This window comes from Emys orbicularis, chromosome 2 (genome assembly GCF_028017835.1).
Source record: "Emys orbicularis isolate rEmyOrb1 chromosome 2, rEmyOrb1.hap1, whole genome shotgun sequence".
Lineage (NCBI taxonomy): Eukaryota > Metazoa > Chordata > Testudines > Emydidae > Emys > Emys orbicularis.
Genome location: NC_088684.1, coordinates 68,254,564 through 68,267,258, shown reverse-complemented (window position 1 = coordinate 68,267,258; position 12,695 = coordinate 68,254,564). Strand labels below are relative to the sequence as shown.

Genomic DNA, 12,695 nt, shown 5'->3' with positions numbered 1-12,695 from the left:
GAAGGAAAGCTGATCCACAGACACTCCAGAAGGGTTTAAATTGTGGTGGTGTTGGTGAGGGGCGTGACAGCCAAACAGCTCCACTATTCTCCCTGGCCAGCCAATTGGAGGCAGATAAATCCCTCTTCTCTCCCCCAGGTGCATTCCAAGTTGTATCAGAAACCAGGGGAGGGGCTAGTCCCTCTTCCCCTCTTCTGGAAGCTGGCCATCCCCCTGCTAGTCAGACCAAACTTCCTCCAGCTGAGATGGGCAGGGGCACTCTTTTACGTCTTTCTAAATTGAGCATCACCTGTTGTTTAACAGAAATAGAAAGACAGGTGCCCTGCTTTCCTCTGCAGTAAAATGACTGCCTTGTAGTTTATCAGCCATGCCACTGGATCATCACCTCATTCAGCATTCCCATTTATCCTCTAAGGGCTAAGCCCAGGATCTTCAGAAATTGGGGGCCTAGAACTAGGCGCTCAAATTCATATTTGGGTGTCTAAATAAGAAGCCTGATTTTCAAAGACGCGTAGTGCTCAGCAGCTCCATAGGCTTCTGATGAGAGGGGACACAGGCTGATAAATTGCCATCTTTGTGCACAAGTATCACTGTTCAAAAGTGAGACTGACTTCACTAGCACTGCTGTGCACTCAGCACCACTGAAACCAATCCCCACCTATTCAGGCACGTAAATGTACATTTAGGAGCCTAACTTTGGTTATCTATTATTGAAAATCTTGGCCTTATATTTTATTTGTCTTTGAACTATTGTGCACACCTATGGCACTAATTATTAGTAATACAATGTGTAGGTGGAGGTGCTCTGTGGGAGGTACCCAGTGACTAAATGTGTAGGAACAGAGTGTAGAAGCAGGCCCTTTGGGAAGCTCCTGGGCAAATTATGTATTGCTGCTCCTTGTGGCAAAGAGACCAATGTCAATAGAGTTCCTAAGTGAGCTGCGCTGCTTGGGAGCCCTGGAAAACTGGGGGAGGGGCTAACTGAAGTCGGTATGGATGCCAGACGATCTGCAGTGTTGGGATTGGGATTTCCCATACAATCACATCTTCTCTGGGCCACAAACCCAGCCCCAAACACAAGGGGCTAAGATCCTTAGCTGCTGTAAACCAATATAGCTTCACTGATCTCAATAGAGGCAAGTCAACATACATTATCTGAGGATAAGCCCCAAAGCTGCTCCCCAAAGAACCCTCTGTCAGACACTCTGCAAGGTCAAAATTGTGGAGTTTTCCTTTCAGTTTTTCCTTCTTCTGTGCACTTTCCTGTGGAAGGAAAACTTTGACCCTTAATGGTTGTAGTTGAAAAGCCAGTTGCACAAACCTTTATTGGATTAATGTAAAAAATATGTCCAAAGAAACATGACATTAGAACTAACTCCCTGCTATGCCAAGGAAGTTGAAGAAATGCTTTTAGTATTTTAAAACGTGCTCAGGTATTTTCTTGCTGCCTCCTAGCTAAATGTAGTGGATAGTAATTTTAGTCTTTTTAAAAACTTTATTCTACTAAATTGCAAAAGTAAGAGGAGAAATCTGACCCATTTGGGGATATATTCAGTGTTCTAACTGTGTAAGAAACCTAGGAAGCAAAGATACAAATTAATCCAATTCCAATTCCTGCTGTGGTGTGAACAGAAGGAATTGTGTGATTACAAAGAGCTGGTGCTTTAAATTATAAGCTTTGGTTATTCAGTGCTGAATGAATTTGACAAAGTGGTTGATTAAATGCACTAGTAGGAAATAACAGACACTTCAAAATCCATTATGCAGTTAGGATGAAGAATTTATTGTATATACAATTAAGCAATTCTACTGTAGATGTGCGGTAGTGTTTAAAGAAAAGGGATAAGGTAACCAAAATAGTTTTAGCATGAAAACTACAATATAGACTTAAATCTGACTAAAACAGAAGTTATTGACTTAAAGAACACAGAACCTGAAACAACAGATTGCATCATTAACTAGGACAGTAAAAAACTGTATAGTACAAGCAACACATTACAATAAATTATGACCAATGAGGCAGTGTCTCTCATTTGGGACAAAAGGGATAAAGGGGAGGGTATTAAAATCTCATAAATCCACCATATCTCTTTTCCATCTCTGGAACCTCTTTGGAATAACTTTCCCCATCTTCATCTGAAGGGAGAAAAGGATCAGTGAAGCGCTTAAGAAATCCACCATAACGTTTCTGGTAGTCCAGCCACCATTCTGGCCTCCCTACTCTTCTCATAAAGCCACCGTATCTCTTTTGCAGCTCTTTGGCTTCATCTTCCAGTTCTGGACTGCGCTTGAAGCTTCTCATGAAGCCTCCATATCTTTTGCTGACCTCCCCATCATTATCATTTATCTGTCGGTAATGTGAGGCTTCAGCGTTGGCCCCTGTTCCCAGAAGCTCCTTCAGCAGATCAGAGGAATTAGCCAGGGCGTCATCATTGGAGTCTTTCTTCATAAACCCTCCATACCTCTTAGTAAGGATCTCTCCTCCATTTGTTTCCTCCTCCGGTTCTACGTGATAAAGCTCATCCATTTTCTTCATGAAGCCACCATACCTTTTCATAAAGCCACCGTACTTCTTTGCTAGCAAATGGTTCTCATCCTGTTCTTTCTTGTTGTCCCCCGGAGCACTGTTGCCTTCCTCAGAAAGATCCAGTTTAGTCAATTGCACAAGCTCCTTGCAGGTTTCCCAGGCTTTGGCAGAAGGCAGTTTTCCTTCACATTCTAGTGTGCATGCCTGAAAAATTGATGGGATTTACTAAGAATGATTTAAAAGAAACAGACACTCTGATGTCATCTTGTCTTTTTATTTTTCGTTAAAGGCACAAGCCAATCTCTAGATCAGTGATACTCAGACCTCACTGGTTCAGGAGCCAAACTAGCCATCAACATTACCCAAAAGACCCACAGTAATGTGAATTCATTGTTTCATTTACTATAGTACTAGATATTCATATTTAAACAATATGACGGGAAATATTTAGGTTTTATAAATATTATTCTCACAGCAAAATGGCTGAACAAGTATTATTATTTTATCAATTACAATTGGTTGTAAACATAGTAAAAGCATCCCAATTAGTTAATAATTAAGTCAGTGTTTTAATATCATGTGCCACAAAGAGCCACAGGAGACACATTAAAGAGCCACTTGCAACTCAGGATTCTTAGTCTGAGTATCACTGCTCTAGATACTCATTGGCTGGAAGGAACTTCCCTCATGGACATCTTATTCCATAATTTTTCATTATGCCATTTCTTGTGCCTTCCCCTCAAGCAGCTGGTTTGGTACTGGTCACTGTCAGAGGATACTGGACTAGATGGACCACTGGTCTGATCTGCTACAGCAATTCCTATGTTTCTAGTTTAAACAAAGACATCCATGTGCACACACACATACCTCTCAGAGGTCTGGAACAATTTATGAGCACTTCTAAGTAATATTCTATATTTAAGTGTACAATTTAGGGAGGTCAAAAATGTCTCGTCAAAAGGATTTTGACAAGGATTAAGTAAGATTAGGTAAAACTGAATAATCAGCAGTAATACTGAAATTATTTCACTTCAGAAAAGTCATTCCCACTCCATTAGCTCATAATTTGCAATAGGTGGGGCTCTGAGAAATGATTAAATCATATAAAGGTATGATCTCATATGATCAGATTTTTGCAATTGTGAAATGCATTTATTATATTTGAAATGTTACATTTGTTTACATTATTAACCTTATTGTCCCATCATCTTTAATAATAAATGTATGATACTTAATTACCCTTTTATAGTGCCTTCCATCTAAAGCTCTCAGAAAGCTTTACAAATGTGAAAATAAGCCTCAAAACAACTTTGTGTGGTAAGTGACTACCTTGTTACTTCTGTAGTTACCTGTGAGTTAAGTCCTAAGTGTGATAAATATATTAAGAAACAGCATCTATCAACCTACTGTATATGCTGTAGCAAGATAGAAGATTTATGGTACAATTATTTCCATATTGGTGATTACTCTAGAGTTAAAGGTTCATCTCAAATTGAGTTTAAAGGAATTATGTTGTTAGCAACATTCTACTCCTAAACCATCACAATTTTTCTTTTTAACTGGCACTGCATGACTATGTCCATGTGAACATATTTGGGTTATTACAATAATGTGGTCTCAGCTGCAATCTGATTTGGAAATCACTGTAATACAAAAAACAACCTCTTTTTTTGGTTAATGGATTAGTTTAAACAATCATTCTCCCCCTGAACAAACATACACCACACACACGGTATATAATAATGGCTTGATTACTTCCTATGGTGCTCATTATGATAAAAGTAATAGTGAACTCACTAGGTGTTAATGTCTTTAGAAACATTAGTATATAAAACAAAGAGTATATAAAATATTGTATTATACTGTACTTTTTCTGTTTTGGTATATCAGCTGATAAATGCTATCACTGAACAGGATTTAACACTTCCTTAAATAGCTTTGCTGTACAAGAAAGATTGTTAAAGTTAACTTAGGCTCTCCAATTAACTTTGAGAATTCATTGAAATAGACATACAGAATTTCATGTGGACATATGTCAACTGCATTCAGAATATTTTCTATGTGTAACTGCTGTGGTTAAAGAGGTGCTATTGTTTCTGTTATAAACAAAAATGTTCAGTGATTTATAATTCAGGTAGATTAGGGTCCAAAGCTTCATTCCTTGTGCACCGAAACAATCACAAACTTCCATTAATTTCAATGGGAGTGAGTACACAAACACTACAAAATCAAATCCTTGAGGCCAGAGTCTGCAAGGTGCTGCTGAATGTCTCTTGCCAGTACTCAGCACCCTATTCCCACCAATTACTATGGGAATTGAGGACACCCAGCATTTGTCAGAATCAGACCCTTAAGTTCCATGCAAGGTGCCATTGTGACTATATTTTAAAATAATGCTAGTGGGTTTTAACTGCCGAGAACACGCTCAGTTTGGATTGTTTCTCATGCTTTAACAGGCTGTACTTTTAAGAACAAATTAAATGTTGTAGCCCTACATTTGACAGGCAGTGTCCTTTGAGCGGACTAATGCTTCTGGACATCTGGGAGAAGAAAGCTCTTGAGGTATTGCTGCTCCTGTAGGGCTTGATCCTCCTCCACTGGGAGCAGGCTCAGACTCTTAGGACTGATCCTGCCAAGGGCTGAACTTTCTGGCGGGGATCTAGCAAAGCACGCAGTCTCACTGACTTCAAGAAGCACGTGAAGAGCTCCATTGAATTCAGTGGGACTATTCACTACAGAGGTAAAAGCTGTGCTTGGCCGGACCTCGGCCAGAGAGCTCGGCAGCTCGCACCTCTCCATGGTACCATCTTTCAACCGATAAGCTCCAATACCTAATAATAAGAGGAGCCAATGAAGGCTAAAATACAGCAGCGCATCATCATGTCATCTTCTGCAGTCCTTCCCGTACGGAATTGCTGCAGCCTTGAGTCTGAATTTTCTTGCTTTTTTGGATTTAAGTAAGAGTCTTGGCCGTTAACATTTTTTTAAACTTAAACTTTTTTTCGTTTAAACGAATACTGTCAAACAAGTGAAAACTAGTTTCAGCTACTTCTTCTACCCCTGAGTGTGTGTGTCAGCCATTTTTTTGTTTGTTTACCTCCCTCCCAAGTCACAGAAGAAAAAGAAGAAAATAGACAGGGAGATCTGTATGACTGATTATACAGGAGATCTATACACAGACCCACGCTATAAGTATAGGATCCAGTGCTGTCAAATGCAAACATTAAATAAACTGGCAGACCGATAATTGTTCTCTAATCTCTCCCAGCTATAGAATGTTAGGTGTTATAACAATGAGAAGTGAAAGTATTTCAGGCAGAAATGTTTGCGTTCTAAACAGGAAACGGGAAATTGTGAATAAAAAAAGTCTATTGTAAGTTTACATCGCGTTTGCAGACTTTTTAAACGCGTGTATGTCGAGTGGAGATTTACCGTTCAAGCTATTACTTGATAATTGAGACATGGAATAACAGATTTAAAGGAAATCTTTAAACTCCCGTGTCTATGGTGACTTGTCCAAGCGGTGTAATAATAATAATAAGACTCCCATTCTGCAAAGCTATCCTCAAAGGACAAACAATTTTCATTCTGATGGAAGGCACTTTATAATGGACGGTTTTCGAATTAGAAGACAAGAACAACGCAGTATCCTATACGGGAGAGTCTTCTTTGCTAAAGGAACAGTACGTTATTAGGGAACGCCTAAGAGCGAAACTACATAGTAGCTCAGGGTGAGACGTTCTCGTCTTGAGAGGATTCGAATACGGACTCTTTTGCCATTGGTTCATTTCTAGTCTGCCTTTACATCTCATTATTCGCTGCTTTCTCTCTTTTAAGATGTGATGGATTTGCTCTGAACCAGAGACTTTGACCGGAATTTCTGCAGTGATTCCATTCTTCTCTAGGCTTCAATCTCTCTTAGTCCCACCCGGATCATCAAAAGGCTCCCGGGACCTTTTTTGCTCCCGGGAGCTTATCCTACGAATTCTCAAAATTAAACCTAGTGATCAGGGTAACTTTAGACTCACAGTTAAAAGGGTGATTTCTTTTAAAGGGAGAAGGAGCTTGGTAGTTTTTAGAAGGGCCTGTTCCAATCTCTCCCCGAGCCCCCAAGATAGCTCCGGTGACAGTTCTAGGCTATTTCACTCTAGCGGTGTGACATTAGACTTCCAATTAAAATGCTGCAATTTAATTTTTTAAGAAGATAATTGGTTACAGCAGCGCTGGTAGACTCGAGTTTAAATATCAGACCCCCCCCCCTTATCTCCCGGGCACTGCACTTGGGGCTAGGTCCTGTAAAGGGCCCAGCGCCCTAGCTCCCCTAGGCTTCAGTGAAGGTCAAAGGCGCTCGCTACCTGCCACCAGTGCAGGCTGGGCCCCTGGGAGGAGGCATCATTGCCTGCTCTGCTCTAAGGCCCGATCCTCCCCAGGCACCTTGGAGCACCCGCAAATGGACCTCAACAGTCAATTAGCTCAACTCACTCGCTGGGGCCAGGCAGGAGTGTTGGGGAGCTCTCCAGGGTGCCGAACTGTCCGGCGTGGCTCAGGGGAAGGACAGCGCAGAGCCGCAGGAAAGCCAGTCCGGACAGCGCCTGCCGCTGGAGTATCTTCTTCCCCCACCGCCCCCACAGCTAAGCTCCCTTCGCTAACTCTGCGTGAGAGGAGCCGGCTCCCGAGTCCTGTGCGAGCCTCCGGGAGCAGCTGCTGTGCCTCTTGGGCGGCGAGTGGGGTCAGAGAGTTACTTGGGAGCACATGGATCCCGCTTACCAGGGGGTTGATCTCTGCGTGGTGACCCAGCCGGTAGGAGCAGGAGGCGCAGTCCTTGCTGCAGTCCGCCTGCACTGTCCAGACAAGGCAGCTGCTGAGAGCCAAGAGCAAGCCGCAAAGTCTCAGGAGCAACGCCATGGGCTGCGAAAAGAAAAGGTCAGAATTCAGCCTGGCACCAGCTTCCTCCCTGGCCCCAGGAGAAGCGTCCCCAACCCCACAGCCAGTCACACCTGTGCCCCGGCTTCCTCTAAGCCTCAGACACGGGCGCTGCAAACTATTCACCAGCAGCGGAACCCACCCCCTGGTTAGGTACGGGACGCGGAACGCAGCAAGTTGGAACTCTTTGCGCTCTCTGTTCCGCAGCTGCAGACAGGGACAGCCTCCGGCTTTCCCTTCCCTTCCCTTCCCAGGGTCGCCAAGACCTCAGCCCCCCTGGCTGTTCTGCTGGTGCTACCAGAGCTGGAGTTGTTCCTTTTTGCAAGCCCAGAGCCTGCACCGGAACAGGACCTAGCGCTGTATGCGAAGAACGAACTTAACGTGGTTAACAGAAATCAAATCAATTCCCCCCCAAATTAAAGCATTTCTCCTGCCACTCTCTTTCCCTGTCCCCAGTCATTATCCCGGAAAGCCGGACAGAGGCAGTTCCCCGGCACAGCCAGGAAAGAGGTTAGATACCAGAACTACAGAGATATTCGACGGTAAAGCCTCGGAGCGATTGCCTGGCAAGAGTTTGCACGCGCACAACCCCCGAACAACAAAGCAGTAGCCTATGGAAACTAGACAGACAGCAAAGCTGTTACAGAAATAAAACTCAGCCAAGCCACTGCAAGCAACCTTACTAGACGCCTCGCCCCAGCCCCCAGCCGAGTGCCGGTCCTTACAGCAATTCACTCACATACATGCTGCTTCCTTGGGAACCCGCAGAAGCACCTCGGGAATGAGCAGTAGCTTGCTGGAGCCTCTTGGTTTGAGCCCCTTGTATTTATAGAAGGGCTAAGCAATTTGTGCCTCTGGAGAAGCTCTAGAAGGAAAAAAAAAATACAGGAGAAAAGTAATAGCCCGCAGTTACTGAGCATCAGCTTCAGTAAATCTTACAGGAGCGAGGAGGCAGGGGGAGAAAGTGCCCAGTTGGAGCTGCGGTCTCCTGCCCCCCCGCACTGGCTGGATCTGTTTGCAGGGCTGCGGAGCTCTTCACCAAAGTCAGGGCTCTGGGAAGCGGATGGAGCCACTTTATAATTAGTCAAAAAGGGAAAAGCGAAGCCTCCCCCAATCGCCTACGGGCTCCATCTGACGCAGGACCTACGAAATCCCACTCAGGCCCCCTTATTAGCGATTCTGCCTGGGAAGGGGATGAGCCAGGCAGGGAAGTCAGCGAGCACGTTTTCTGTCCCCCCCGCGGGTAGCTGGGGGCAGAGGGCGGGGGAGGCCGTGCTCCAGGAAATGGCCTTGGCCTTTTACAGCACCCACCTGGCTTTCGGGAGCTCTCCCGCCGAGCGTGAGACGAGTGACTTGGGGGAGTTGTGGGCGCCAGGCGTGAGCGACCCCCGCCGCTTGGTCTGAGAGTGTGAGTGACATAGGACAAGAGGAGCCCACCGGCAAGGGGCAAGCTGGACCCCCGCCCCTCTTTGGTCCACGTGCTCCAGCCTTGCCGGGGAGAGCCCTGCCCCACTGGCTAACCCACGTTTCTCTAGGTCACAGTACTAGGGGCTCGGGAAACTGCTGCAGTGAACTGCAGCACAGAGCGCAATGGGGGCTGACACCCCCTTCCCTCCACTGGCCCTCCCCTTTGATCTTCCTTAACATCTGGCACGGCTAGACCATTCCACCCCATGGAAGCTGCAAATCTCTCATCCTCCAATGCTGGGGAAGAGAAGCCAGTGTGTAAAACTCCATCAGACCCCACTGGAAAGAAGAAAAGGCTCCAGAGGACAAAGCTGCAGGGTCAAGGAGGTCGGTGTCACTAAAGACACGGGGAGGGAGGGAGATTTTATTCCACCAGCGGTTCAGCTGCCTCTTCTTGCTTTTATGTGGCCTGGGGCTTTTCCCATCTCTCTAACCTGTTTGACTCTACATAAGAACATAAGAACAACCATACTGGGTCAGATCAAGGGTCCATCTAGCCCAGTATCCTGTCTTCCAACAGTGGTGACTACCAGGTGCCCCAGAGGGAATGAACAGAACAGTGATCCGTCCCTGCTGTTGCCCACACCTTTAGGTGAGGTTTGCTCGCTAGAGGGCGCCCAGCTCCTGCAAAGGCTGGAGGAGCACCCAGGCTTGTGAGAGGAGTCTGCGCTGTAAGCTTTTGTGCACACTGGCCATGTGAAAATGAGCCCAATGCTCACCCACAACCAATGGGGATCATAAGATTGGCCATACTGGGTCAGGCCAATGGCTTCCGACAGTGGCCAGTGCCAGATGCTTCAGAGAGAATGACCAGAATAGGGCAATTATCAAGCGATCCACCCCGTCCAGCCCCAGAATCTCATAGTCAGAGCTTTAACATATTCCTCTAGTGTTATAAACCTCCTGGGAACATTTGTAAGACCCAGAAACCACTCTCTCCTGGACGTAGCTTGGTCCCTGGGTAAACTGTGATTTTAAGGAAAGCTGCCCAAGCTTTCAAGTTGCATGTCTCCCTACCCTATTTGACTGATTTTTCTTCTCTAACTGATGGATATTTGGCCCATGGACCCAAAAAACATGATAACATTTCAGACCTCAGAAGTAAGGCGCAATCTAAAACTGACCACACCTCACAGACTGAGTTGCTTCAGGAAGGTTTTACAGTTTATTCTGGTCCTGTAAATTTCAGGACAGCTAATATCCCTCCCCAAGACCTCTCCCGATTGCATGTGAAAACACAAGTGGGTTCTCATAGAAATTAAAAGAACTGAAATGGATATGTTGCTTTAAAGTTTCTATTCACAAAGAATGACTATGATCTGTAGCATGTGGGGCATTAAAACTGCCAATTCCTACTGCAGGAGTGAGATTTTCAGTTTATCAAGGCACATCATAAAGTGTGAATGTACAGAGTTCCCTCTATTTCTGCTCTATCTTCTACCAGATTAAACATATTGGACCAGAGCTGTATTCACGACTAATTTGGCTTCACTGTCTGGGTACACATCACACAGCTTTATGAAACTGCCACTACCAATGAAGTCTGAAGACACTGCCATAGGCGGGAGGCTGCATGAGTTTGGATCAGTTGTTGGATGCTTTTTGTTAATATGATGTGGGCTCCAAACACAGGACACTAAACATCAGTGGAAAATGGATCTTGTCCTTATCCCATCTCTTGCTCTGCACCAGCTGTGGAATGTTCTGAGTTTAAGTTTTTGAAGAAAGTTAAAAAAATCTCTCATGTCCATAATTCACTCTCCTCCCCCATGGAAACTAAAGGTTTTGTATGTTAATAGCAATTATTATTGTAACAAAGCAACAACAATTACACCTCACATCTCTTTGTATGACGCATTGAAATTATTGCAGCTTTTTAAAAAAGCATGCCACAGCTGCCTTACATAAGTGCCAATAAGTCCTTTGTTAAAAGTGCTGTATTACTTTTGTTTTTATTGTTTGGTTTTGTTGATATTTTGTCTTTGGCTTAAAATGTTTTTTTCCCCAAACATGGCTATAAAATATACAGCAGTCACCTTTTAAAAGTTAGTCACACTAAGATTCATACATTCCAAGGCCAGAGGGGGCCATTAGGATCATCTAGTCTAACCTCCTGTCTGACACAGGCCATAGAACTTCCCCAAAATAACTCCTAGAGCATATGCTCATCAGACATTCTAACCTTATCTTCTAAGGACATACAAGAAAATGTAGGTAAGAAATCCCAGTGCTATTACTAGAACACTCAGAATGCTGCTGCTTCTTTAAATGCTGCAGCAAATCTGATGTTTTAGAGAAGAGGGTTGAACAGCTGTGGATTGAAGTTTAAGGCAAGTTTCCCTATTAGTTAATCAAGATGCAGCGTCTTTCACATGGTAAGAAAAGCAGGAGGAAGAACAAAAATAACTGTCATTTTTCATTAAAATCCAAGAAATTCTATCCATTCTCAGATGAATTTGCCCCAAAATTAGAAAAACACCCCAAGCTGAATCCTGCTCCATCCAGACTAAAGAGAGGAAACAGGGACACTGGCCTGGATCCTCTCTTGATCCATCCTTGCTGGCATAATCCAGAGGGCAGACAGAGGGCTTAGGTAAAGTGTTCTCTGCTTTTCCTTCTCAAAGGAGCAAAGAAAGCTCCAGCTTGTACATACTGCAGCTACTAGCCATTCTGGGGGGATGGCTATATCCCTAGACAGGCCCTTTTGGATGGTGTCTGTATCAGCTGATATAGGAGCAGGTCCACCTTCCTAGCACTCCCTACCTGAAACCTATTGGTTCTGATGTGCATGAGAGGAGAGTTACTGCCACAACTATTACTCCTGGGATCAGAGATCGGGCTCAGACTAAAGTGAAGTGGCTAAACAAAGAGCCCCAAATGGATCTCTATGCTAAATAAAGAGCCGTTAAAACCAATGTAGTTGCACTAATGTAAAACCACTAAGTGAGAAGAGAATCAAGGCCCCATATTTATAGAGTAACACCAAACAGCTTTGGGAATTAATCCTCTTGAGAAAAGGAAGATGTTAAAACGCATCACAATGGTCCCTAGTTTTATTTATGTTGACATGTGAGGGATCTGAGTTTGGAGTACTGAGTTAGTTCCCACACTACTGTGTTAGCAGTGGTATGGTATGGTTGGTATGCAGTCTGCTCAGGAGAATGAAATGTCTATGCCACTCTGACTCCCTCTGATGTGGTAAGGTGCATGGTAAGGCAGTGACTGGCTGCAGGTGCCACATTCAGTCCCTCCTCTACCACATGGAAAGTCTTACAAGCAGGGCCTTCTGTGGAGGTATAAAAGCAGGAAAGAGGGGGATGTTCAGTTCCCAGGGCTTGAGGGAGTATCAGAACAACTGTGTATCCATAAAGTAACTAGAACATTAGCCTACAGCTCTTAAGCACAATGAAATTTTAATTGCAATGCAATGCAATTGTCTCAGCCAGTCAGGGCCCAGAGATGCTGTATAATTATTGACTCAGAACTGTACAGTCATTTATCAGATATGCTAATCCTTGCATGCTAATTGTGTGTGTGTGTGTGTGGGGCGGGAGACATTGGGCTGCATAATGCCTGTGTGCTTATTTCTCAGTCATGAAACAGCCAGGGCTTAAATTCAGCTGGAGCTGTCCGGAGCAGAGTGCCAGTAAATATTTTCAAACCCCTTGGGGGGAGTGTGAGCCAGTTTCAGGGGGTCCATAGGGCCCCACGGCTGGAGCCTGGAGCCCTGAGCCCTGGCACACCCCATGGGGCTTTGAAAACCCAAGTTTCAGCATGC

General features: G+C 44.6%; 1 protein-coding gene across 1 annotated transcript; it reads right to left on the bottom strand.

The window, feature by feature from the left end:
• Positions 1-2,062: 2,062 nt before the first annotated feature.
• Positions 2,063-8,370, bottom strand: PENK (proenkephalin). Its single transcript, XM_065399901.1, has 3 exons — positions 8,194-8,370; positions 7,295-7,435; positions 2,063-2,731 (listed from the first exon to the last, which is right to left on the bottom strand). The coding sequence occupies exons 1-3, from the start codon at positions 8,368-8,370 to the stop codon at positions 2,063-2,065; spliced, it is 987 nt and encodes a 328-aa protein (XP_065255973.1).
• Positions 8,371-12,695: the final 4,325 nt, after the last annotated feature.